The sequence below is a fragment of the Oncorhynchus gorbuscha genome, linkage group LG11, assembly GCF_021184085.1.
Source record: "Oncorhynchus gorbuscha isolate QuinsamMale2020 ecotype Even-year linkage group LG11, OgorEven_v1.0, whole genome shotgun sequence".
Lineage (NCBI taxonomy): Eukaryota > Metazoa > Chordata > Actinopteri > Salmoniformes > Salmonidae > Oncorhynchus > Oncorhynchus gorbuscha.
Window position 1 is genome coordinate 26,024,867 of NC_060183.1, and position 27,832 is coordinate 26,052,698.

At 43.0% G+C, this 27,832-nt stretch overlaps 1 protein-coding gene across 4 annotated transcripts in view; it reads right to left on the reverse strand.

Annotated features, from left to right (window-relative positions):
• LOC124048395 (potassium voltage-gated channel subfamily C member 1-like) overlaps nt 1-27,832 on the reverse strand; it is a 77,397-nt gene that overhangs the window by 30,837 nt on the left and 18,728 nt on the right. For all 4 annotated transcript variants that reach the window (XM_046369146.1, XM_046369144.1, XM_046369143.1 and 1 more), the window contains exon 3: nt 5,429-6,404. In XM_046369146.1, the coding sequence (XP_046225102.1) occupies nt 5,429-6,404 (976 nt within the window). The remainder of the gene's footprint in view (nt 1-5,428; nt 6,405-27,832) is intronic.

The following is a 27,832-nucleotide window of genomic DNA, read 5'->3' on the forward strand; positions in this document are numbered from 1 at the left end:
GGGGTTACTGCATGTAAACTGATCACAATTTAATACTGCAGATGAGATACACGAGATGCATAAGCAAAGACAGATTCAGTAAAATAGTGTGTTGTGTATTTATTCATTGTGTCTTCTCTCTCCGCATTGTTGTGAAGGGCCCGTAAGTAATCATTTCCCTCATTGCCCGCCACTGTTGTTTACAGAGCACGGTTATATAGGTTATATAGGAGGTGGGTCGAGGGTGTGAGCTGATGCATTTTAATAAAAATGTTCAAAATGTATAAAAAATAAATAAACTGAAATATCACATTTACATAAGTATTCAGACCCTTTACTCAGTACTTTGTTGAAGCACCTTTGGCAGCAATTATAGCCTTGGGTCTTTTTGGGTATGATGCTACAAGCTTGGGATACTTGTATTTGGGGAGTTTCTCCCATTCTTCTCTGCAGATCCTCTCAAGCTCTGTCAGGTTGGATGGGGAGCATTTGCTGTACAACTATTTTCAGGTCTCTCCATAGATGTTCGATCGGGTTCAAGTCCGAGCTCTGGCAGGGCCACTCAAGGACATTCAGAGACTTGTCCCTGAAGCCACTCCTGCGTTGTCTTGGCTGTGTGCTAAGGGTCATTGTCTTGTTGGAAAGGGAACCGTCGCCCCAGTCTGAGGTCCTGAGTGCTCTGGAGCATGATGCTGCCACCAACGTGCTTCACCGTAGGGAAGGTGGCAGATTTCCTCCAGACTTGAGACTTGGCGTTCAGGCCAAAGTGTAGAATTTTGGTTTCATCAGACCAGAGAATCTTGTTTCTCATGGTCTGAGAGTCTTTGGGTGCCTTTCGGCAAACTCCAAGCAGGCTGTTGTGTGCGTTTTTCTGAGGAGTGGCTTCCGTATGGCCACTGTACCATTAAGGCCTGATTGGTGGAGTGCTGCAGAGATGGTTGTCCTTCTGTAAGGTTCTCCCATCTCCACAGAGGAACTCTGGAGCTCTGCCAGTGACCATTGGGTTCTTGGTCACCTCCCTGACCAATGCCCTTCTCCCCCGATTGCTCAGTTTGGCCGGGCGGCCAGCTCTAGGAGGAGTTCTGGTGTTTTCAAACTTCTTCCATTTAAGAATGATGGAGGCCAATGTGTTCTTGGGGATCTTCAATGCTGCAGAAAGTTTGTGGTACCCTTCCCCAGATCTGTGCCTCGACACAATCCTGTCTCTGAGCTCTACGAAAAATTCCTTCGACCTCATGGCTTGGTTTTTGCTCTGACATGCACTGTCAACCGTGGGTCCTTATATAGACAGGTGTGTGCCTTTCCAAATCATGTCCAATCAATTGAATTTAGGTGGACTCCAAGTTGTAGAAACATCTCAAGGATGATCAATGGAAACAAGTTGCACCTGAGCTCAATGGTCAGTCTCATAGCAAAGGGTCATTATACGTATGTTAAAAAGGCATTTCTGTTTTTTATTTGTAATACATTTGCAACCATTTCTAACAACCTGTTTTTGCTTGGTCATTATGGGGGTATTGAGAGTAGATTGCTGAGAATTTTAAGGGATTTAATCCATTTTAGAATAAGGTTGTAACTTAACAAAATGTGGAAAAAGTAAAGGGGTCTGAATACTTTCTGAAGGCACTGTATCCTCAGACCACAGGAGGTTGGTGGCACATTAATTGGGAAGGACAGGCTCTTGGAGCAGAATGGGTGGAATTAATGTGTTTGTGTGTTTGATGCCATTCCATTCGCTCCAGCCATTATTATGAGCTGTCTTCCCCTCAGCAGCCTCCACTGCCTCAGACACAGCTGTCAAATCTGATCTCAGATGAGTTCCCACTCAACAGCCTACTAACAACCTACAACAAAATTCTTAACAAGAGAGAGCGTGAAAGACAGTAAGAGAGTGGTGGGGTACTATAGGCGCTTATGCAATAAAATACTATTATTGCTGACTCACTAATGATTTCTCAAGGCCTACAAAACACATGTGATCTATTGTCGTATGTGGATGTTGGGTTTATATTAGGTGATATACAACCAGTGGACAACCCGTCACACCTGTTTTGAGCCCCACATTCTTTTAAAGGAAAATATTATATATTTTGGGGGGGATGGGGGTGTACAGTAGTTTTGATTGGACTGATCATGTCAACATCATACTTTCACAATCTTAGGATAGCAGTCATCATCATGAATCAAGTCGACAATTATAGATAACGTATCGGTGCTCATGGCCAATGGACATAAACATTACACAACAAGTTGGAAATCGCAAATTCAAGGAGTGGTTTGGAAGGAATCAGTGACCGTGGCTGTGTGGTCCCAAATCTAGGATTAAGGGGCTCTTTTCCAAGTTTAAAATGATAAACATTCAACATGGCCATGCTGTCAATGAAGCATGATTTGTGCAGTGCTCAAAACAACTGTTAACTCGGAGGTCCGCCGCACCACCTTCCTGTTCAAGTTAGCCGAGCACAACAATGTGAGTCCAAAATGTATTGTATGCAGCTTCATAAATTATGTAATATTCCAGGGAGATATGTATACTGTGGCTAAGAAAGTAATACTAAGTGTATGTTGTGTAAGTAAGATGTTAGTAGCCCATGTGTCTCACCCTAATAATTTGGTCAATTTACGCCTCTTAATTTCGCCTACTGTTCTGACTGTTCTACTGTAGCCTATAACCTGTTTTAGAGAAATGTAATCATTGAATATTATAAGAGCTCTCATTGTCTGCTTATATGCCCCCTTAATTTATCCTATGGTTCTGACTTGGTGTACAGGGCGAACACTGTAAAAATGGCCAATGTTCTGAATTCTGTCGCTATACATTTCAAAAGTGCTAAACAAATAGTTATTTTGACTAAAGTTGCGTCGATCCTAGCTTGCTAAGAGTCTTAATTGAAATTACAGATTGCCTCCTATCCGCTTGTCGTCCCCTTATGCCATAGTCTGTACATCTCAATTGTCATTAGAAACCACATTTGTTTAACCTTTTCAACCTATGGGGGCGCTATTTCATTATTGGATGAAAAAACGTGCCCGTTTTAAGCGCAATATTTTGTCACAAAAAGATGCTTGACTATGCATATAATTGACATCTTTGGAAAGAAAACACTCTGACGTTTCCAAAACTGCAAAGATATTATCTGTGAGTGCCACAGAACTGATGCTACAGGCGAAACCAAGATGGAACTTCAAACAGGAAATGAGCAGAATTTTTGAGGCTCTGTTTTCCATTGTCTCCTTATATGGCTGTGAATGCGCCAGGAATGAGCCTGCCCTTTCTGTCGTTTCCCCAAGATGTCTGCAGCATTGTGACGTGTTTGTAGGCATATCATTGGAAGATTGGCCATAAGAGACTACATTTACCAGGTGTCCGCCCGGTGTCCTTTGTCTAAATTTGTGCGTAATCTTCAGCTGCAGGCATTTTCCCATGGGATTCAGAGGGGAAAGCACACTTCCACGAACGATATATCATCGAAGAGATATGTGAAAAACACCTTGAGGATTGATTCTAAACAACGTGTGCCATGTTTCAGTCGATATTATGGAGTTAATTTGGAAAAAAGTTAAGCGTTTTGATGACTGAATTTTCAGGTTTTTTTTGGTAGCCAAACGTGATGTACCAAACGGAGCGATTTCTCCTATAGAAAGAATCTTTTTGGACAAACTGAATATTGAACATTTGCTATCTAACTGAGAGTCTCCTCATTGAAAACATCCGAAGTTCTTCAAAGGTAAATTATTTTATTTGAATGCTTTTCTGTTTTTTGTGAAAATGTTGCCTGCTGAATGCTAATGCTAAATGCTACGCTAGCTATCAATAGCTATCAATACTGTTACACAAATGCTTGTTTTGCTATGGTTGAGAAGCATATTTTTTTAAATCTGAGATGACAGTGTTGTTAACAAAAGGCTAAGCTTGAGAGCTAGCACATTTATTTCATTTAATTTGCGATTTTCATGAATAGTTAACGTTCTGTTATGCTAATGAGCTTGCGAATAGATTTACACAATCCTGGATACAGGTTTTTTTCGTAGCTACACGTGATGCAGAAAACGGAGCGATTTGTCCTAAACAAATCATCTTTCAGGAAAAACTGAACATTTGCTATCTAACTGAGAGTCACCTCATTGAAAACATCAGAAGTTCTTCAAAGGTAAAAAATGTTTTTTTAATGCTTTTCTGGTTTTTGTGAAAATGTTGCCTGCTGAATGCTAACGTTAAATGCTACGCTAAATGCTACGCTAGCTATCAATACTGTTACACAAATGCTTGTTTTGCTATGGTTGAGAAGCATATTTTGAAAATCTGAGATGACAGTGTTGTTAACAAAAGGCTAAGCTTGAGAGCTAGCATATTGATTTCATTTCATTTGCGATTTTCATGAATAGTTAACGTTGCGTTATGGTAATGAGCTTGAGGCTGTATTCACGATCCCGGATCCGGGATGGCTCGTCGCAACAGGTTAAGCAAGTCAGCCATATCAGCTATGTTTTTTAAAAGGCAGTAAATGAGGCTGAATGAATTGTTTCACTGCCAGGTGTAGCATTGGTAAGATGTTGGGACTGCTGTTGGGAGAGCTTTATGTAGGCCCGAATAGTTTGTGGGCACCGTTTGGCACCGTTATAGTGCAATTAATGTATTGTTTAGTGTTGTGTTGTGTACTGGCTTTACTGGCATGCATTCCACATGTATTTATTGTTGCTCCACCAAGATTTACATGGTAAAGTTGCCACTGTATATAACCATGCCAAAGGAAAAAGGCATTACATACTAGTGTAATCTTAAACATTGAACCAATCGTTAGCACATTGGTCTGTTGCAAACAGATCCAAATGGGTACATTTTTTATGCACTGTGTTTGTTCTACGTGGGCAGATGGAGGCCTCTCGGCAAATGTGGACTCACCAGTTGATTATAAATTACCCATAAGTTCTGATGGGCTAGCCATCTCTCAAGGGCAGATTCAGAATCAGCCACCCCCCACACCCCCTCCCGCCCCCAATCTATCCCTATCAGGGACATAGGCACTCTAAACCCCAACTCACACCCCACACCTCATGGATCTGCAGGACTGTACTATTACTGAGATTACTGAGTGCCTGTAACTAGCTGTCAGATAACATTCAGATTCCTAAATCTTATACAGACCAGAATCCTCCACTTACTGTGCAAATCCCTGTTCAAAATTTGATTGCCTATCTGTTGATGCTAAACTGTGCAGTTTCACAACCTCTTTGCCAAAAATACAATATTTTGACGGAGTAGTTTGTGTTCTACGCCCTTGGGGAGGCTAGTGGTAGAATGCCCAGATGCTCAGCAAAGCTCCATGTTGTGTTAATGAAGTCCTGCAGATTTTACAAGTCAAGGTCGAAGCCAGTTTGTTAACTTGCAGTCTGCCTCTTAAAATATGGTACTGAATGAAAACAGAGAATGAAAACAGAAATGTCTCACCTCGGTTGATTTCTATGATCTCCTCTTGAGCAAGGGGGCAGTCGAAGCCTCCAGACCCGATCACCTCGCCGAGTACATTACCCAGGATCCTATGGGGCGAGGCGGTGGCCATAGCGAGAGCGTCAGGCTTGCAGTAGTTGGGCGAGCCCGGCATGGTGGGCCGGGGGATGTGCTTGCCCTTCTTTTTGGGAAGCTTCTGCTTGGCCATGGCCAGTGAGTAGTACATGCCAAAGTTGTTGACGATGACGGGCACAGGCATGGCGATGGTCAGCACCCCTGCCAGGGCGCACAGTGCACCCACCAGCATCCCCGACCACGTTTCGGGGTACATGTCCCCGTAGCCCAGAGTGGTCATGGTGACCACGGCCCACCAGAAACCAATGGGGATATTCTTGAAGTTTGTGTGTTTGGCAGCCGTAGGGTCATCAGGGTCGGCGCCGATGCGCTCGGCATAGTAGATCATGGTGGCGAAGATGAGCACTCCGAGAGCGAGGAAGATGATGAGCAGGAGGAACTCGTTGGTGCTGGCACGGAGCGTGTGGCCCAGGACACGAAGCCCCACAAAGTGGCGGGTCAGCTTGAAGATACGAAGGATGCGAACGAAGCGGACCACGCGCAGGAAGCCCAACACGTCCTTGGCGGCTTTGGAGGACAGGCCGCTCAGCCCCACCTCCAGGTAGAAAGGCATGATGGCAATGAAGTCGATGATGTTGAGGGTGCTCCTGAAGAACTCGACCTTGTCCGGGCAGAAGACCACGCGTGCCATCACCTCAATGGTGAACCAGATGACGCACATGCCCTCCACGTACGTAAGCCAGCTGTCGGTCACCACCTCGTAGACGATCACCTCGCGCGTCACATTTCCCTCCGTCACGTTCTCCGTCTTGTTGTAGATGGTGTTGAAGGCCTCGTGCGTCTCCATGCAGAAGGTGGAGATGGAGATGAGGATGAACAGAAGGGAGAGGAATGCGCAGTACTGGAGGAGAAGAACAGAAAGAACCAGAGAGAGGAGGGGGAAGGCAGGAAGACAGAAGGCAAAGAGAAAGAGTTGAAGATAGAGGGACAGTAAGGGAGAAAAGAGAGAGGAAGGAGAGAAGAGTTACAGTCATATACAAACAACATAGCTAGAAAAACAGATGGTGTGTTGCTCAACAGTTAGTCAGCCCCTACAGGACACTGCAGGGCATTACTCAGTCAGATGAGATCATGAGCCCAGATGATTAAACCTGACTAGACACCTAAATTGGATAATTGTTGACCTGGAGAGTGACTGCAGGGTCAAACTGGACCAAGCACTGAGGGATACTCTATCTGACACTTATCAAAAAGGCCGCAATGGTCATCGGCAATGACAGTCCAAGGAGAAGTGGTGGAAAAAAATAGAAAACCGGGAGCCACACGTCATAAACCGAGAGAATGTAGGAAAGGCTGGAATGAGAATACAGAGTACTACTGTCTCATTGGAGCAGCCCCGACACAGAGAAAAGGGCAAGAAAAGAAAGACGGATAGGACACAAAATAAAGTGATGGGAAAAGAGAGTCGTAAACGGTAAAAGCTGATGAATTATAAATATTAATGTATCTCAGAGTGCACTGAATAGGTTTCAAAATCAGGATGGGGCATGTGCTCACTCCCTCATACTGAATGTTCAACATAAAGGGTCTGAAACATGTGGCATTGAGCCTGTTTGTGGCCCAGCATGATGAAATGTGGTCCCAAATTGATGCTCCAACAACTAGCCAGTCTGATTATTTGAAAATGTGTAATGTTGGGGAAATTACAATTCGCACCTAAGTCAAAGTATTATACACAAAGTAAAAGGACTGACAGCTCCATTCTACATTATGTATCTACAAACATTTTGACCCTTACAACTACTATATTACTCATACAGTGGAAATCCCTAAAGCCTAAAGTGCTTGAGATGGCACTCTATTTTATCCTCAACATAATCCATTACAGTCCAGTGCAAGGTAACAGTAACCGGAAGCCAATACTCACCATTAAGTAATGCAATTAACCCCCTACTTTTCAAAAGTTCTGTGAATGCAGAGTTACTTGCAAGAAACAATATTGCTAAGACATTATCATCCTCCAATTAACACACATGATAGTAATTGTTGGGTTCTAACCTAAAATATACTTCCACATGTTACTATATTAGACCTTAGTGATTATGTTATCTGCATAATGAATATATAGTATATGTTATGTGTCAATTAATGTTGAAGAGGAACTTTGTGTATGGAATTGTATTGTAAGAGAAAAAGTGAACACAATGTACAGTGCCTTCGGAAAGTATTCAGACCCCTTGACGTTTTCCACATTTTGTTACATTACAGCCTTACTCTAAAATGGATTAAATTCATGTTTGTCCTCATCAATCTGCATACAATACACCATAATGACAAAGCGAAAACAGTTTTTTTACATATTTGCAAATTTAGAAAAAAAATCCAAACTGAAATACCTTATTTACATAAATATTCAGACCATTTGCTATGAGACTCGAACTTGAGCTCAGGAGCATCCTGTTTCTATTGGTCATCCTTGAGATGTTTCCACAACTTGATTGGAGTCCACCTGTGGTAAATTCAATTGATTGGACATGATTTGGAAAGGCACACACTTGTCTATATAAGGTCCCAAAGTTGACAGTGCATGTCAGAGAAAAAACCACGCCAAGAGGTTGAAATAATTGTCCGTAGAGCTCTGAGAAAGGATTGTGTCGAGGCACAGCATTGAAGGTCCCCAAGAACACAGTGGCTTCCATTATTCCTCAATTGAAGAAGTTTGGAACCACCTAGACACTTCATAGAGATGGCCGATGGGCAGAACTGAGCAATCAAGGGAGAAGGGCCTTGGTCAGGGAGGTGACCAAGAACACGATGGCCACTCTGACAGAGCTCCAGCGTTCCTCTGTGGAGATGGGAGAACCTTCCAGAAGGACAACCATGTCTGCAGACAGAAGCCACACCTCAGTAAAAGGCACATGACAGCCCTGCTTGGAGTTTGCCAAAAAGCACCAAAAGGACTCTCAGACCATGAGGAACAAGATTCTCTGGTCTGATGAAACCAATATTGAAGTCTTTGGCCTGAATGCCAAGCGTCACATCTGGAGGAAACCTGGCACCATCCCTACGGTGAAGCATGGTGATGGCAGCATCATGCTCTGGGATGTTTTTCAGCGGCAGAGACTGGGAGACTAGTCAGAATTGAGGGAAAGATGAACAGAGCAAAGTACTGAGAGATCCTTGATGAAAATCTGATCCAGAGCATTCAGGACCTCAGACTGGGGGCGAAGGTTCACCTTCCAACAGAACAACGACCCTAAGCACACAGCCAAGTCAACACAGGAGTGGCTTTGGGACAGGTCTCTGAATGTCCTTGAGTGGCCCAGCCAGAGCCCGGACTTGAACCTGATCGAACATCTCTGGAGAGACCTAAAAATAGCTGTGCAGCGACGCTTCCCATTCAACCTGACAGAGCTTGAGAGGATCTGCAAGAATGGGAGAAACTCCCCAAATACAGGTGTTCCAAGCTTGTAGCGTCATACCCAAGAAGACTCAAGGCTGTAATTACTGCCAAAGATGCTTCAACAAAGTCCAACAGAGTCTGAATACTTGTTTAAATGTGATATTGCAGTTTTTTTTATACATTTGCAGAAATTTCTAAAAACAATTTTTTTCTTTGTCATTATTGATAATTGGGTGTAGATTGATGAGGGGGAAATCAATTTTAGATGTAATCAATTTTAGAATAAGGCTGTAATGGGAAAATAAAAGGAAAAGGTCAAGGTGTCTGAATATTTTCCGAATTCACTGTATGTCCAAAGTCTGTTGAGTAAGGTGAACATATGGTCACTTGTAACTATCATGGAGAAGTGACAGGATGAAGTGGAACTGCTTCCAGACCGCTCGACCTCAAAGACAACAGTTTTGGGAAACAGATGGACAGTTCTGAGAAGTCATACCTCTAACCTCATCATGACAAATAAATGCCTGTTAGATAATATGCAAAGTGTGTTTGCAGCTAAAGCATCCAATGGGTTGAATAAACTTTGGTTCAAGCTTTTTCTAGCCGTCTGTTTTGAGTTTTTGCTTCATTTGTTCAGAACCTAACACCATACTGTATTCCTTATACTACCACTATTATTGTGCTACTGTATAAACAGGGTTTTCAAAACCCGGTCCTCGGGACTCCAAGGGGTGCATGTTTGGGTTTTTGCCCTAGCACTACACAGCTGATTCAAAGCTTGATGATTAGTTGATTATAATAATCAGCTGTGTAGTGCTACGGCAGAAAAACAAAACGTTCACCCCTTGGGGGTCCCGAGGACCGAGTGAGGTAAACACTGCTATAAAGCATTGTGAGAATGACACCTGACTAAATATCAAGTATAATGCACGGCATGGGTGCTAAAACCTGGTACTTGTGTATTAACCATTGATCAATTCAGACAGCACAACAGGAGGGCAATCAGCCAGAGGCTTCATATCAATCAAAATTCAACAAGGCTTCGAACTGAATATTATCCTCTTGAAGTGTTCATTTGAGATATGCCAGACTTAGTTTCGAACTCTATTAATTGTGTGAACTAATTCCGCAAATGTTTTATGGGTTGCCCCGTAACTAAATGACAACATTCAGTCTATAACCATAGCCATGTAACAATATCTGGTTGGCGTCCTATCTGTCTGCTCAATAACGACTACAAAATACTAGCCTCTATATTTGCAAAAAGATTGAAGGCAGTGTTGAACTAAATTATAGAAGAGACGCAATCTGGCTTCATCAGGAATGGACATATATCTAATAGTATCCGACTAGTGTTAGACCTTATTGACTATTCTGATCTAATCTTCGAAAATAGTTTTATTGTCTTCTTAGACTTTTATAAAGCCTTGGATACAGTGGAACATGAGTTTCTATTTCTCTCCCTTGAGAAATTTGGTTTTGGGGAATTCTTTTGTAGTACTATTAAAACTCTTTATATGAATGGGAATATTTCCATTACGTTAAATCATGGCACTTCTAGATTTGATTTGAAAAGAGGAATTAGGCAAGGTTGCCCCATTTCGCCTTACCTCTTTCTGCTTGCAACCCAACTTCTTACAAGTTTTGTTAAATCCAGCAATATAAAAGGGATCTCTATTGCTGACAGAGATATTATCATAACTCAGCTTGCAGGTGACACCACCCTCTTTTTGAAAGATGCTGACCAGATTCCTAGAGCAGTCAATGTGATTTTAAAAATCCAAAGCATCTGGTCTTTGCCTAAACCTTAATAAGTGTGAATTGTTTGCTATTAAAGACTGTGTGATACCCTCTATATGCAATAATCCAGTCAAGGAAAAAGTAACATACCTAAGGATCTAAGGATCGACAGGAAAGATGCTCATTAAATTCCATATAATTTATTGAAAGAAACTAAAAGATGTTGAACCATTGGTTGAAGAGGGATTTATCCTTGAAAGGTTGAGTATTGCTTTCTAAAGCTGAAAGTGTCTCCAGACTTACTTTTGCAGCCCAGTCCCTACATCTTGATAACAAAATAGGTAAAGCGGTTGACCAGATGCTTTCAAACTTCACCTGGAAAAATTATACAGATTATATTAGGAAATCTGTCATTGTGAACACATATGGTGGTCTCAATTGTTTGATTTTCCTACTTTGAATAATAATTTTAAGATAAATTGGGCTACACATTTGGAATTTCATCCCTCATTATATCTTCTCCTGTTTTGGTGTCTTCAATTGTATGTTACTTTGTAACTATAACATTGATAAGATTCCTACAAAATGATCAGATTTTCATAGAACGTTTGCCATAGTCTTTGATGCTATTCCATCTGGAACTCTTACGTTGTTTAGAGGTGTAACCAGACCTCACCTTCTTGACCTACCCTCGCTTAATCCAGTTGACTCTCCAATAGGAAAACTGTGTTTCTCCTCGCTCCCTCAGAACAACAGACCTACTGTATACGTGCTTTATTTCAAAGGGATATTGTATCCATTCCTTGTCACAATTTATTGGAATACATGTGTCATTAATATCTGTTGGGAAAAAGTCTGGTTATTACCACACAAAATACCTGCTTGTTAACAAGGTCAAAGAGGTCTCTTTCAGAATGATCCATAAGTATTACCAAGAGAATCATTACCTAAAGAAACTCAACAAAGACATTAACATTAACTCTACTTTTTGTGTTGAGCATCCAGAAACAGTTTTGCATTTATTTTAGCATTGTCTCCATGTAAAGAAATTATGGATAGATATTAATAGTTTTATAATTGTCAATATTCTTGATTACTTTTTAAAAAATTTATAGGAGAATGTGTTGCTCGGTTTCCTTAACTATAATAAGGATAAAGAAAAACAATTTTACCTCATCAATCTAATTGTGCTAATCGAAAAATGTCATTCATAAATGTACATTCATTTTCTATAAGGAATTCAAACAGTACATTAAGACCATTCTAAATTATTCTAATAAGAAAGCTGTTAAAACAATCAATATGTTTCTTTTAGGGTCTTTGTATAATCTGTCATTTGCTGTACCCACTAGCCTAGCATATGTTATGATTGTCTGTTGGTATACTTCTTGCATGAGTGCTGTTTTTTCTGCAATAAACCATATCTGGTTAGAGTGGTCCTAGTGATCCTGTGTGGCTCAGTTGGTGAGCGTGTGACCAAGGTCATGAGTTGAATTCCCACAGTGATCACTTACATTTACAAGAAATGCATGCACTCAATGTGATTTGATTCGATTTTAAAAGCATCTGGTAAATGGTGTGTCTGCCTTTCAGTTTGGGGATGGGAGTTAAACATTAGCCGCGGGCCTAAATAAGATGGAATCTCCTGACCATTTTGACAAAATGACATCCTATACACCACCACTGACAAGAAAGCAATGGGATACACTAAAAAGCACTGAGTGTCATTAGTGTACTTCAATTGCTGTTTGGACACTGCCTCTCTTTCTCTCTGCCTCAGGAGAATACCCCTATCTACAAACAGAACTACAACCTAGCTCATTTCTTTTCCAAAACTCTCTCTGTCCTCCGGGACTCATTTCTTGGACAGAGAGCAAAAACAAAGAACAAACGGGCAAAGTTATTAAAGCATCCCGGCACTGAGATATTCAATCTGCCCAGACCGTTTCTTATAACGAGATGGTGACTCAGTTTTGGAAAAAGAGAGTCTCTTTATTTTCTTCGCCGTCCTCTCTTTTTCCTCACTTACTCACTGAGGCGGTATATTTTGTTGGCATACATTCGGAAAGTATTCAAATGTGATAAGCTTGACATAGAAACACTGGATTTTAGGTTGTCTATTTTAAATAATGTTGATTAATTACGAAATTATGAAAAAATGTGAATAACATTCCCCCCATGAGGGCAAAAGGACATTTTATAGGGCTACAATTTTTTTTCACTGAACTCAAATCAATCCACATTTAGAATCAGAAGATACATATCTATATCTGTAGAGAAAATCTGAAGAAAAGGAACTTAAGTTATGTTCTGTATAGCAGAGATTAGCTGAAAAGCAGTAGCATCTCACAGTAGCGAGTGACCTTCTTGGAAAGCCATAAAACATTAAAAAATATACATACACTTAAAGGATATGCCAGTATCGCTGCATTTGATTGGCACAACAGTAATTATGGATGACCATCTAGGCAGACCATATGAATGGAGAGAAATGTGCGTGTTGTTTCTACGTCTGAGTGGGGATCTGAAATACAATGCTTCCTTTCATTCTTGAATTTTACAGAGCCTGTGAAAGAGAAGTCAGGGATGAGTAACATGGAACACACCAATTCATTCAGGATGGGACCCAAGCAACAATAGTCTTTTGGCTCTTTGTCCCAAGTCTCTCTTCACGTCTCTGTCTCTACGTCTGTCTGACGCCCCATGTCCTGGCCTCTCTACCTTATGTACCTTCTGTTCTTCCTCCTCTTTTCTCACCCCCCATTTCTCTCCAATCTTCTTCTCTTCCTTTCTCTCCCTCCTTTCTCCTCTGCCATGTTTCTCTCCACTCTGTCTGACCTACCTTTTCCAGATTGCTGCAGTGCTCCCCCTCCTCTATAACATGCATAAACACATACATACACACACACACACACACACAAACACACACACAAATAAACACACACACACACACACACACACATTAACACACACAAACACGAGCACACACACGTACGGAGAGCTGTATTCCTCAATCATCTCCACCCGCCACCCCCATCCCATGGAACTAGGAGGAACCAGTGGGACCTGCACACAGCGCTCTCTCATTGGCTGAGGACAGTACACACAGCGCTCTCTCATTGGCTGAGGACAGTACACACAGCGATGGTACTGAGCAGAGCAGAGCGTTTCCATCCAATGGCGTTGGTGGTGGTGACGACGGTGGAGGCAAGACTTTCTTCTAGTTGGACTAGAAACACGATTCGGGTTCTGAGATGATGGCGGTGGGGATGATGGGGATGACAATGATGACGGCGATGGCGATGACGACGATGGCAATGGTGATGAGGATGGTGATGATGATGGTTGTTAGCAATACCACTAGAAGTAGTGATACTCAGAGCACTTTATGGTCATCATCATAATCATGAATACTGGAAAAACATTACACATTAGATTTACCATCACGCTATACAAGCCTTGCCTGAGAGGCATTTTCCTTCTCGGTTTGTTTGACTCTTTCTGTCTCTCTCAACTTATCTCTCTCATACACACACATGCACACAGTACACTTGGCTACACACACACCGCCAAAAAGAGCCTAACACAGAAAAATGTTATGTAGGTTGCACAGGTGGTGAGACAGAGGGGGGCAGACAAAAGGGACGGAGCAGGGGGACCAGTTGATGTAACAAGGACAGGAGAACATGAGAGGGGGGTTAAGAGGATATACATGGAATAGAGGACAACAAAGGATAAAACCAGGAGCAAAACACACAAGATAAATGGATGCGTTACCAGAGGACAAGGCCGGACAATCAGAACCTTCTCTCGCGCCTGTAGCACTTAAGCCGTGCAGGACGCGTTAGTGTTGAGTTAGGCTAGGCTAGTATAAAGATAGGCGTTAGTGCAGGGCTAGCATAGCTGAGGCTAGGCATTGGTCCAGGGCTAGGGTAGTTATTCAACCAGGCCTAGCGCAGGGGTAAGTTAGCCTAGGCAAGTGCAAGGCTAGGATAGTATAGGCTAGGCATTAGTCCAGGCTAAGGTTAAAAAAATAAAAATAAAAAAATAAAAAAACAATGGATGCTAACTGGCAGACCATAGTGGTAAAAATACAACATTCAACACCAGGGAAGACAGGAAAAGAGAGAAAGAAGGTGTCACGTCCTGACCTTAGTTCCTTTGTTATGTTTCTTGTTTAAGTTGGTCAGGGTGTGAGTTGGGGTGGGCATTCTATGTGTTTGGCCTGGTATGGTTCTCAATCAGAGGCAGCTGTCAATCGTTGTCTCTGATTGAGAACCATATTTAGGTAGCCTGTTTTTCCCACTTGATTTGTGGGTAGTTGTTTTCTGTTTAGTATATGTCACCTTACAGAACTGTTTCGTTTCATTCGCCGTTGTTATTTTGTTTAGTGTTCTCTGTTTGATGAATGTGAACATGGACACGTACCACGCTGCATATTGGTCCGATCTCTCCTACTCCTCCTCAGACGAGGACGACGAACGTTACAGAGGGAAAGAGATATTTTTTTTAAAATACCTATCTTTTACCAACAATCGTTGACCAATTTCCCGCATAGCCTACACTGCAATTGTTTAAAAGGTAATGGGGTCTACTACAATACATAAATCCAATAGTAGTGAAGTATGCCTTGAACAAATCTTTAACCACAACCACAATAAATACAGCAGAATATTTCAAGGTGAAACAAAGGTTGGTATACTACGCAACAACCTGAACGTGTTTACAGTAAAGTTAGACCCCACAGAATACTGCAAGTCATATAGACGAAGGTGGGATTTTAAAAAAGGGTTAAAGCAACGCTTTTACCAGTCGTTTTGAAAAATGTTGTGCAAGACTTACACCGTCACAGTAGCAGCTGTATCAACTATAACGCTCATACCGTAGTAATAGTACACATTAGCAATGCCTCATTTCCTCACTGAATAAAATGTAGCTCTGTACACCAGATCAATAGATAAATCCATCACTTCAGTCAATCCAGATTACGTATAGTATGTTGTGAATGATTCTACTGTGCTTGTGGAGTGATGATACACTGAAATACTCATGTGGCTTGACCGCTAATGAAATGTACTATACTTCAAGCTATTCATCAAGTGTGTATCTACAATATTTAGGTGCGCGTGTGTGTGTGTGTGTGTGTGTGTAGTGTTTGCAAGAGTGTGTTTACACTTCAAGCGATTCATCAAGTCTTTATGAATGCAGGTGTGTGTGTGTGTGTGTGTGTGTGTGTGTGTGTGTGTGTGTGTGTGTGTGTGTGTGTGTGTGTGTGTGTGTGTGTGTGTGTGTGTGTGTGTGTGTGTGTGTGTGTGTGTGTGTGTGTGTGTGTGTGTGTGTGTGTGTGTGTGTGTGTGTGTGTGTGTGTGTGTGTGTGAGAGCGTGTGAGCATGTGTGTGTGTCTAGTAGAAAAAGACTAACAGCCTATGGGCGGGAAGGAGGAAGGTGTGGGCAACACTCGCAGATAGAGACTTGTAGCTACATGAACACTGCATTGAGGTAACCGTGAAGGATGGGCAGAGGGAGGAGAGAAAGATGGAGAGAGAGAATGGGAGAGGAGAAGAGAAGGAAAAGAGGAGGGAGGGAGGGAGGGAGGGAGGGAGGGAGGGAGGGAGGGAGGGGAGGGAGGGAGGGAGGGAGGGAGGGAGGGAGGGAGGGAGGGAGGGAGGGAGGGAGGGAGGGAGGGAGGGAGGGAGGGAGGGGGAGGGAGGGAGGGAGGGAGGGAGGGAGGGAGGGAGTATGAAAGGTGGAGTAGCACTTCACACTTATTTATCTCCAGAGGCTCTTTCTCTGTGTTGTCTGCCTCATCCCTCTCTCTTTTTCTTCTCTCCTCATCCCTCTCTTTACTGCATCATAATGACATGGACCAAGGCATCCCCTTGATAGAGTGGAGGAAAGGAGTGGGGGTGGAGGATTCTGGACAGCACAGAAAGTCCATATGGACTCACACAGCAATCTTTGGACGGACATTGAGAGAGCACAGTGAGTTAGTATACTATGATCTAAGGTTCTCTGTGGGAATAACATGTTATATACAGTGCATGTACCTAGTCCAATGACCTTCAAGCCTCAATAGAGTCTCTCTGCAATTAGATTGAGAAAGAGCATCAACATAAATTCAAAACAGAGAGAGACAAAGAGCTAGAGAGAGAGAGGGAGATACAGAGAGAGAAAGAGAAAGAGAGAGAGCTAGAGAGAGAGAGAGAGAAAGAGAGAGAGAGAAAAATGAGAAATGGACAATGAAAAAGAGAAAGTGTTCAAGGGAGTTTATGAGAGAGATGAGATTGTGTGGGGATGGAATGAAGCGAGGGGGCAAATGGCTGTAAGGAAGAAAATAAAGGGTGGGTGAGAGAGAGAGAGACTGGGAGGGAGGGGAAAAAAGGTAAATGGAGAAGTCAACCATTTCCCCAGTCAAGAGAGAGGGTGACAAAATATTCAAGCCAAGAATGATGAAGGAGTGAGTGACCCCGGGAGAGGGAGAAAGAGACAGAAAGAGTGAATGAATGAACTAAGGAGTTGATGAATGAAGGTAAGTGACATACTCAGAGAGACTGAGGAGAAATAGGCCCATAGCCCATAGCCGTTAGCCGTTTTGCATGCAGCTCGTGTGGTGCTTTTTTAACGGGACCCTAGTGGCAGTGTTTACTGCGGCACAATCCAGAAGAGCTTTATCATTACAGTATTACCAGGGCCTGCCTGTGTCACCATGACAACCACTGCTTTAGCGAGACCTTCTCTCCTTTCAGCACCAAGGACAGGGATCAACAGCCAAATACTGCTCCTCCACTGCCTCACATGTCCGTGTTTTAGGAAGTGAGACTCTGTCAAATAGTGATAATATTTTGGCTGGACAATCATGTCAAATGAATGTAAAAGTGCTAAATTGATGTAGGTGTATTTCGAATGACCTTGAGTGTACGATAGATAAATGACTTAAATGAACATATTGCCTGTGTTCCGTTATTAACATAACAATGTGTCCCATTATTAACATAACACTGTGTTCCATTATTAACATAACACTGTGTTCCATTATTAACATAACACGGTGTTCCATTATTAACATAACACTGTGTTCCATTATTAACATAACACTGTGTTCCATTATTAACATAACACTGTGTTCCATTATTAACATAACACGGTGTTCCATTATTAACATAACACGGTGTTCCATTATTAACATAACACGGTGTTCCATTATTAACATAACACTGTGTTCCATTATTAACATAACACTGTGTTCCACTATTAACATAAGACTGTGTTCCATTATTAACATAAGACTGTGTTCCATTATTAACATAACACCGTGTTCCATTACTATGATATTGGATCATTGTTACTACGGTATAACCACCATCAATTTGATTTCATGTAGGATCTTTTCTTCAAGAGTTCAAAGCATATCGGCAATGACACAACCGCAGTCGGCTATGATATCTGCTCGTCAAGGGCAACTTGTACGGTAGGTTACATTTTAGGGAAGGGAAAGGGGATACCTGGTCTGCTTTACAACTTAAATGTATTCAACTGAAATGTGTTTTCCACATTTAACCCAGAGGTGCGGGGGGTGCCTTCATTGACATCGTCGGCGCCCGGGAAGCAGTTGCTGTTGCTTTTAAACCAAGAAGGTACTTCATATAACTCTTCATATAAGATTTCAGTCATACCCCCTTAAGATAATACATGAACCACTTGGCAGGTAGCCTCGCGGTTACGGGCATTGGGCCAGTATTGGCAAGGTTTCTGGTTTGAATCCCTGAGCTGGAAACGTGCCGTTCTGCCCTTGAGTACCATTCCTAAGTCAGTATCACTGTCTTACTCAAGGGCAGAACAGCAGATTTTTCCACCTTGCCGGCTAGGGAATTCAAACCCAACGCTCTTAATCGCGAGGCTACCTGCCAAGTGGTTCATTGATGTATTATCTTAGGGGGTATGACTGAAACCTTATATGAAGAGTTATATGAAGTACCTTCTTGGTGTAAAAGCTTTGACTTTGGATTTAACCTTGAGTCGGTAACAAGGATTTGAGTTAGACCAAGTGCATCATCATCATCATCATTATTATTATTATTAAAATCTTTCATTTACTCCACCAATTAGCGCAGACGGAGCAGCTTGCTATGGAACTGGTAAGCTAGTTATGTACATGTTTGATTGGTCAGGTAATGCAGGTGTGACATGCGTCTGAAATATCACAGGTGGGGAGGGAGGGGTGGACATGGAGTGGGTTTGGCTTGAAGCACTGAACATCATGACGTGACGTGAATTGGAGTGTGTTTACTCTATTATAGGCATCATCACCCCACTGACTACACTACTGTAGACATTAGGAATCCTTTTTGAACACATTATTGACTGGTTCTCGGGAACACTACAGATCACTTTCGTTCCCCTGATCTCAGCTATGTAAAATGAAGGTACAACCGTACAAAACGTCTCACTTGTTTTATGCTGAACAATGGCCTGGTGGGGCTCGCAAACACAGTGAGTGTGAGAAAGCAGCACCCTATGGCGAGGTAGCGTGTGAAATGGACAGAGCCTGAAAGAAGAGACGGGGAAAGGGGTAAGTCGTTTTCTCTCACCATGTTATTTTGAATTCGAATGAGGAATTCTCACTGTGGATTTGAGTAACTGTGACTTCCCATACCAAAGGTTTCTCAACAGTGTTGGCATATAGGAGTTTGGGAGTTCTACTGTATATATTTCAGGTTATTTTGAATTGTACACATTAAAAAAAAGCTACTGGTATTTGAGATCTAGTATACGATATTACGGTCATTCAGCATTAAGCAAGTTAAAGGCCCAGTGGAGTCAAAATGCAATTTTCCCTGTGTTTTGTATCATATCGTGCAACAGCTGATAAAACTAACACTGTAAAAGTGTGAATGAAAATGTATCTGTGTCATTTCATGATAGTTGCTGGTTGAAAACACAATCTACACAGGACCTTCTGATCAGCAGGTTTAAAGGAGAGGGAGTTTTGGCTTTCCATGGTAACATCAACATGTGGTTAATAAGACCAATAACAGAGGCCTCCCGGGTGGCGCAGTGGTAAAGGGCGCTGTACTGCAGTGCACTCTGGGTTTGCACCCAGGCTCTGTCGCAACTGGCCGCGATCGGGAGGTCCGTGGGTCGACGCACAATTGGCCTAGCGTTGTCCGGGTTAGGGAGGGTTTGGCTGGTAGAGAAATCATTGTCTCATCGCGCACCAGGGACTCCTGTGGCGGGCCGGGCACAGTGCACTCTAACCAAGGTTGCCAGGTGCACGGTGTTTCCTCCGACACATTGATGCGTCTGGCATCCGGGTTGAATGCGCGCTGTGTTAAGAAGCAGTGTGGCTTGGTTGGGTTGTGCAGCGGAGGACATGTGATTTTCAACCTTCGTCTCTCCCGAGTCCTTACGGGAGTTGTAGCGAGGAGACAAGATAGTAGCTACTAAAACAATTGGATACCATGAAATTGGGGAGAAAAAAAGGGGTAAAATAAGAAATATAAAAAATAAGACCAATAACAAATAAAGTTATAAACTTCTCTGCCAATAACAGCTAGTTTTCCCCTCCCCACTCTTGCTTGAGAATTGTTGTTGTTGTTGCTAAAAAAGCCATTTTTGCTGTGTTCTGTTGTAGTAAGGTACTAAATTCTTACCTGGAAATGATTTGATATTGATATAAAAACAGCTGCATTGGCCCTTTATGCTTCTTCAGTGTGATGGTCCATGAAATATGTCAATAAGCATCATTGTAAGACACCAAATGATGACTTGTTCTGTGTTTAGCAATCACCGAGAAGCTTGTTATAGATATTAGTAGTGTGCACTTTTCTCAATACCAGAATGAAAGCAAACTTTCAAGCACATTCATAGCAGTAAAATAGCAAGAATGACGAAGTACCATAGCTCCGCAATACGAAGAGACAAGAAACCATCGACATAAGATTTGGCTACGTTCCAAAATCCATAATGGCCACTTACCACTTAGAATGCATGCCAATACACTACCACTTAGAATGCATGCCCAATACACTACCACTTAGAATGCATGCCCAATACACTACCACTTAAAATGCATGCAAAATACACTACCACTTAGAATGCATGCCCAATACACTACCACTTAGAATGCATGCCCAATACGCTACCACTTAGAATGCATGCCCAATGCACTACCACTTACAATGCATGCTCAATATACTACCACTTAGAATGCATGCCCAATACACTACCACTTACAATGCATGCCCAATACACTACCACTTAGAATGCATGCCCAATGCACTACCACTTACAATGCATGCTCAATACACTACCACTTAGAATGCATGCCCAATACACTACCACTTACAATGCATGCTCAATACACTACCACTTAGAATGCATGCCCAATACACTACCACTTACAATGCATGCCCAATACACTACCACTTACAATGTATGGTTGTGTTGGTAAAACGCTGTAGTAAGCACAAAAACAAACTTCCCATTGGGTTTCATTCTACAATGATATTGGAATGTAGCCAGAGACCCCTCTGCCGCCAGCCACATCCCCACCATCCCCGCCTCTCACTTTGGTGCTAAGGGGAATCAGGTGACAGCTACTTGAGAAGAAGTGAGGGGAAACGCAAGGCGAAGCAGCACCGGATAGATATTCCCGGAAAAGGTGTGGAGGAAGGAACACCGGCCAAGTCTGCACCCCAGGGAGACTAGACTGGATAGGGGGAGAGGCGGGTTAGGGAAGAACCTGGTGCACCAGATCTATGAAGACCCAGCGGTGAAGCGAGACTGACACTGGAGCCCCAGACGGGGGTCATCTAACACGGGACTCTGCGGACCATGAAGGGCATGAGGTTGGGGGGGCGGGGGGGTGATTGAGATGCATGGGTGTGTGTTTGTGGCATCTTGCGTGCACACGTGAGTGCGTGTCTGATTTCGGAAGTGTGTGATTATGTACTGTACACACACCAAGGACGTAAGTAAAGAGAGAGAAGTACACAGGATTGAAGCCACAGGGTGTTACTAAAAAACTAAGTCCTCTCACATGCTACAGCCTTAGTAAAAAGGGTTCTTCAGCTGTCCACATAGGACAACCCTTTTTGGTTCCAGGTATAACCATTTTGGGTTCCATGGAGAAGCCTCTTTGGGAAGGGTTCTCCATGGAACCCAAAATGGTTATACCTGGAACCAAAGGGGTTCTACCTGGAACCAAAAATAGTTCTTCAAAGGGTTCTCCTATGGGGACAGCCAAATAACTCCGCCAGGTTCTAGACATCACCTTTTCTTTCTAAAAGTGTACCTTCTGCTAATTGGTCAAATGACTGAGTCCCGGAGCACCCTATTTTATTCGGCAGAAAATGTCATTACCAGCTACTGTGATGCCCTTTATAACTTACGGCAACTCTGTGGCGTGTTGAATCAGTCAGCTCACACAAACACACTGTGCTCTATGATCAACACGTCACATGTCCATCTCATTTTTCACTGTGGTCCTGTCCAACAGTTCTGAAGACAAGCAAATGGGTTTGGAGGTGAGGGCGCGAAAGAGAGGTGTGTTGCGATTCCCTCATCCCCCCGTCTGCATTGTATTCGATCCAGATCACTGCAGCGGACTATGTGTCGTTTGTCCTTGCGACACAACCCCCCTCACCCCCCTTTGTCCCCCCCGTCCTCCCTGCTTACACTGTCTGAAAGCCTGAGCGATAGTCTGATTCAGAGGGGTTGGATTACATGCAGAAGACACATTTCGGGTTGAATGTGTTCAGTTGTGCAACTGGCCAGGTATGCCTCTTTCTCTTTTCCTAGTTTGGCAAAGCTGTCCATGTTCTATAAGATGTGATGACTGAGTGCCTGTCTGTCTGCCTCTGCCTCTCCCTCTCCCTCTCCCTCTCTCTCTCTCTCTCTCTCTCTCTCTCTCTCTCTCTCTCTCTCTCTCTCTCTCTCTCTCTCTCTCTCTCTCGCACTGCTATCTCTATATCTCTCTCTCTCTCACTGCTATCTCTATATCTCTCTGTCCTTAATCTAACTGAGGGCATCGTGACGAAAAAACGGCTTTGTAAGAGAAACAGGAAAGACATGGGGCACACAGACCGACTGCAGATTCCCGCGGTTTACTCACCACCAAGGACATTTCAGAGCTCTAACCAGCATCAACCCACTCACTCACCACCCCCAACTTTACCGGCCAGAAGCCGGTGAAGAGCTAAAAATAGGTCAATCTCTGGGTGAATAAAAATGTCCTCGTAGAGCTACCTATTGCCTACCTCGTGAGGACATTCAGATCTGTGCCTCGTGAGAGCACTCCGATTTGTTCATTGTGAGGACCTTGAGACATTTAAACGGTGGTCCATCTGAGACCTTACATTTCAAGTCTTTACGGGGGACATTTTAATAAACCCCTTCGATATGACATAACATAACACGTTCGCTTAAACCGGTCATTCACTGGTGCTTTCAAACGTTCGCTCACTCGCTCTTCCCTCTCCAGTGACTTACGGGGTAGAACCATCGTGAGCTAGCAGATGGTCACACAGGAATTGTTCCAGTGTCGCACCCTCCCATGTCATTTTTTAAAATGGAATGAGCAGTGATCCAGCATGACTGTTTAAGTGTCACAGGGCACAGGGAGCCACAGCGGAGCCGAACGTCACGCGTTGTCAAACCAGGCATACTCACTCACAAACCTTATACCAGATGCAAATAACCCTGCCTCACGGAACTCACAACAACTCACGAGATGCTTTAGGACTTGTGTTTTAGAGCAGTCTGTTTTCAATCAATCAATCTGAGTACAGGTCTTGCCAGCATAGGTAACTCTGGGTCTTCCTTTCCTGTGGCAGTCTTCATGAGAGCCAGGTTCATCATAGCGCTTGATGGTTTTTCTAATTGCACTTGAAGAAACTTTGAAAATTCTTGAAATGTTCTGTATTGACTGACCTTCATGTCTTAAAGTAATTATAGACTGTTGTTTCTCTGCTTATTTGAGCTGTTATTGCCATAATATAGACTTGGCCTTTTACCAAATAGGGATATCTTCTGTATACCACACCTACCTTGTCACAACACAACTGATTGTCTCAAAAGCATTAAGGAAAGAAATTCCACAAATGAACTTTTAACAAGGCACACCTGTTAGTTGAAATTCATTCCAGGTGACTACCTCACGAAGCTGGTTGAGAGAATGCCAAGAGTGTGCAAAGCTGTCATCAAGGCAAATGGTGGCTTACTTTGAAGAATCTCAAATATAAAATAGATTTTGATTTGTTTAACACTTTTTTCCTTACTACATGATTCCATATGTGTTATTTCATCGTTCTGATGTCTTCGCTACTGTTCTACAATGTAGAGAATAGTCCAAATAAAGGAAAACCCTTGAGTAGGTGTATCCAGACTTTCAACTGGTGCTGTATACATTTACTCACTTCAAGTATCAGTCCTTGCATCCATAGCTCCATCAATGAGTTTGAGTGTGGTTACATTCCTCCAGCCCCATACCTCCACTTTATGGCAAACCAAGGTGATATGGGGATGGGAAAGCAGATGAACATGTCTCCGATATATTGGATAGATGTGCGTCTGTATACGTGCCAGTATTTGTATTTATGGGTGTGTGGGTGTGTGTCTTTTCAATGTATGGATGTAACACAATTGAGGGCTGGATTCAATCCGTATTGCAGAAGTATCGCGAAGAATCCGCGTCACAGCTCGACTGGAATTGAAAGGAATTGTTCCCGCGTTTGCTGAGACCTCATTCACGGTGAACACTGCATATGTCGGCTCAATTGGAAATGACCTTGGCATTTCAACGCGATACTGCCGCGATACGCATTGAACCCAGCCCTAATACAGCTCGTATAGAAAAGACAACAGGTCCATTCTTTGACATTTGAACATTTAGGGCTCGCTGAAGACCTGCGCTACAGCGCAGTAGAATTTCAAAGGCAATGTTCGCGGAGACCGCATTCACGGTGATGTCGGCTCAATCGAAAAAATGACCTTGACATTTCAATCGCGCTACGGCGACCGAGAAGGACTCAAGAGTGCCAGATAATTGCTGAGATTTAATTGACCGTCTAAATAACACCAACAGTTTTTAGTTTTTCGGCATTTTAGGCTAATTGTTACATTCTTCCCAATTCAGAGAATTATTCTGCATTCAAATTGCAGGTCCAGCAAATGGTTTATGTGCACCTTGCTACCCATTCTACTAGTTTATGTGCATAGCTGTGGAATAAAAAGTTCATGTGGAGCTCTGTGTATAATGTTCTGATGTATGTGTGTGTAGCTACAGTGTACTGGTTAATGTGCATAGGTGAGTACAGTACTCCATGGTTTATTGGCATATCTGAGTACAGTGGAAAAAGGTTTATGTGGACTCTTATGTGGACTCTTATGTGGACTCTTATGTGGACTCTTATGTGGACTCTTATGTGGACTCTGAGAACAGTAAGTGATGTCTTTGCCGTTGGTGTGTAGCTACAGTGTGCTGGTTAATGTACACTGACATTTACAGTGTAAAGGTTTATGGGCAGAGGTGTGTACTATGATTCATGATTTATGTGTACTTCATACTGCAGGCGTGTACAGCGTAACGGTAAATGAAGAGGTGTACGGGTCATGTTTTATGTGTACAGCGTAACGGTAAATGAAGAGGTGTACGGGTCATGTTTTATGTGTACAGCGTAACGGTAAATGAAGAGGTGTACGGGTCATGTTTTATGTGTACAGCGTAACGGTAAATGAAGAGGTGTACGGGTCATGTTTTATGTGTACAGCGTAACGGTAAATGAAGAGGTGTACGGGTCATGTTTTATGTGAACAGCGTAACGGTAAATGAAGAGGTGTACGGGTCATGTTTTATGTGTACAGCGTAACGGTAAATGAAGAGGTGTACGGGTCATGTTTTATGTGTACAGCGTAACGGTAAATGAAGAGGTGTACGGGTCATGTTTTATGTGAACAGCGTAACGGTAAATGAAGAGGTGTACGGGTCATGTTTTATGTGTACAGCGTAACGGTAAATGAAGAGGTGTACGGGTCATGTTTTATCATGTTTTATGTACAGCGTAACGGTAAATGAAGAGGTGTACGGGTCATGTTTTATGTGTACAGCGTAATGGTAAATGAAGAGGTGTACGGGTCATGTTTTATGTGAACAGCGTAACAGTAAATGAAGAGGTGTACGGGTCATGTTTTATGTGAACAGCGTAACGGTAAATGAAGAGGTGTACGGGTCATGTTTTATGTGAACAGCGTAAGGGTGAATAAGCAGTAGGAAGGTTTATGGGGAAAGTGTTAAGGTTAATGTATTTGGAGTGTGTGCAGATTAGAAAATGTGCATGTATGCAGGTGTGTACAGTGTTCAGGTATATAATATAGTTCTCGTCGGCGTAAAGTCCACTGCCTAAAGAGGTAAGCACGGCATCTACTTTCTGTCTGTCAAGTGTTTTCCCTGCCATCGATAAGCGGGGCAGGCCATCCAGCCTAGCTCTTCAGCCCTCCATCGAAGATAATGTGGTTTCTAAAGGCTTCCGTCCTCGAGGTTGCTTTGAGGGACTTAAATAATAGGTTGGGGAAAGACGGGTTCTGCACCGAACACAACAGCATGTATAGGTGTGTACAGTACTGAGTCCTCAACCTCCCTCGCTCTCCCGTGTTTTGACTGGATTTAAGGGATTCAGTTGGGCACCGCTTTATCCTGTTCTGGCACCAGCCGAACTCTCCAGCCTCGCCGATGTCCAAACAGATTTCATCTTGAGAAGTGAGATGGCAGAAAGTAACAAGGGGTTACCACTGCGGAGGAGGACAGGGGGGGGAGCTTGTGAGGGAGGAAGGGAGGAGTTTGTAAGGGAGGGAGGGAGGTAACAGGGGATGGATGATGAAGGCTGGGATGGATGGATGGATGGATGGATGGATGGATGGATGGATGGATGGATGGGGGGTGGGAGGCACAGATGTAGGGTGGTTATGAGGGAGGTTGGGAGGGAGCGAGGGAGTGGGGGGGGGCACTCTTGCAACAGGCATTGTCCTCGCAAAATACTTTATATAGTGTGAAACATAATACATATTAGGATGAAAAAGTTCAAGGCTGAGAAACAACGAAAATTTGTTTTTTTTCAAAGCACGTTTACAGTTTACAGTTAGTTCACAGTAAGTGTTGATGCGAATCGCGTGATTGTTGTGTCCACTTTTCTCCTTTGGCACGATATCACGCATCCATCCTCGAAAATACCAAACAACAGACAGAGATAGTATTACATTGACACTACACTAAATTGAGGGGTTCGGATTGCTGGGTTGATACAAACACAAGACGAGAAGACCTGGGCACAACACCTCGTCGGGGAAAATAGAAACCGAACGTGATGGTTTTCCCAAACACGTGCACCAAAAAGGGAAGTCTGCTAATCGTTAGTCATGCCCTTCCCATGAGTCCTCCCGTACCCGTAATAAACTCGCTTAGTGCTTAGAGTGGCTCCTAAATGAACAACCCATGTTCACCTGGCAGCCAAACAGTTGGTGGGGTGTCACGGGCTATTTTCGGCATCAACCTGTTTGGTGTAAAGCGTTGTTAATATCAAATGGTCGTACGGGCCAGATGATATTCTGCAAGCAACAGAGGGATAGACCTGCCAAGAGAGAATGGGATTAAAGACTCGTCTCCTTGCTACTCTCATTCTATTTTTAGAGGGATTTCATAAGGGGGGGGGAAGCAAGAATGGAAGTGAGAGGCCTTCGTTACAATCAGGTTTTGAATGAACACACTGGAGAATCAATCATAGTGTAGTGGAAGATTAAGGATATTTATTTTATATTTTAAGACACATAGGTCCCAGTGCAGGTGATGATATCACTTAGAAATAAACCCTCTGTATGTTGCCTTTTTTCTTGTGTAGTGCTTTGCTGAATGGAACGCTTTAAGGGATGGTTTCCCCGGACACAAATTAAACCTAGTAGAGGACTAAAAAGCGGTCTCAATGGAGATTCTCTTTTGAAAGAGCTTTTTTAGTCCAGGACTAAGATTAATTTGTGTCCGGGGAAACCACCCCTTAAAGCGTTCCATTCATCAAACCACTACACAATACAAAGGCAACATACTTTTATTTCATTTCATTTATTTCTACGCGATATCATCACCTGCACTGGGACATTAACAGTGTGGGGGAAAGCGTTGAGTTTCACACATTTAGGAC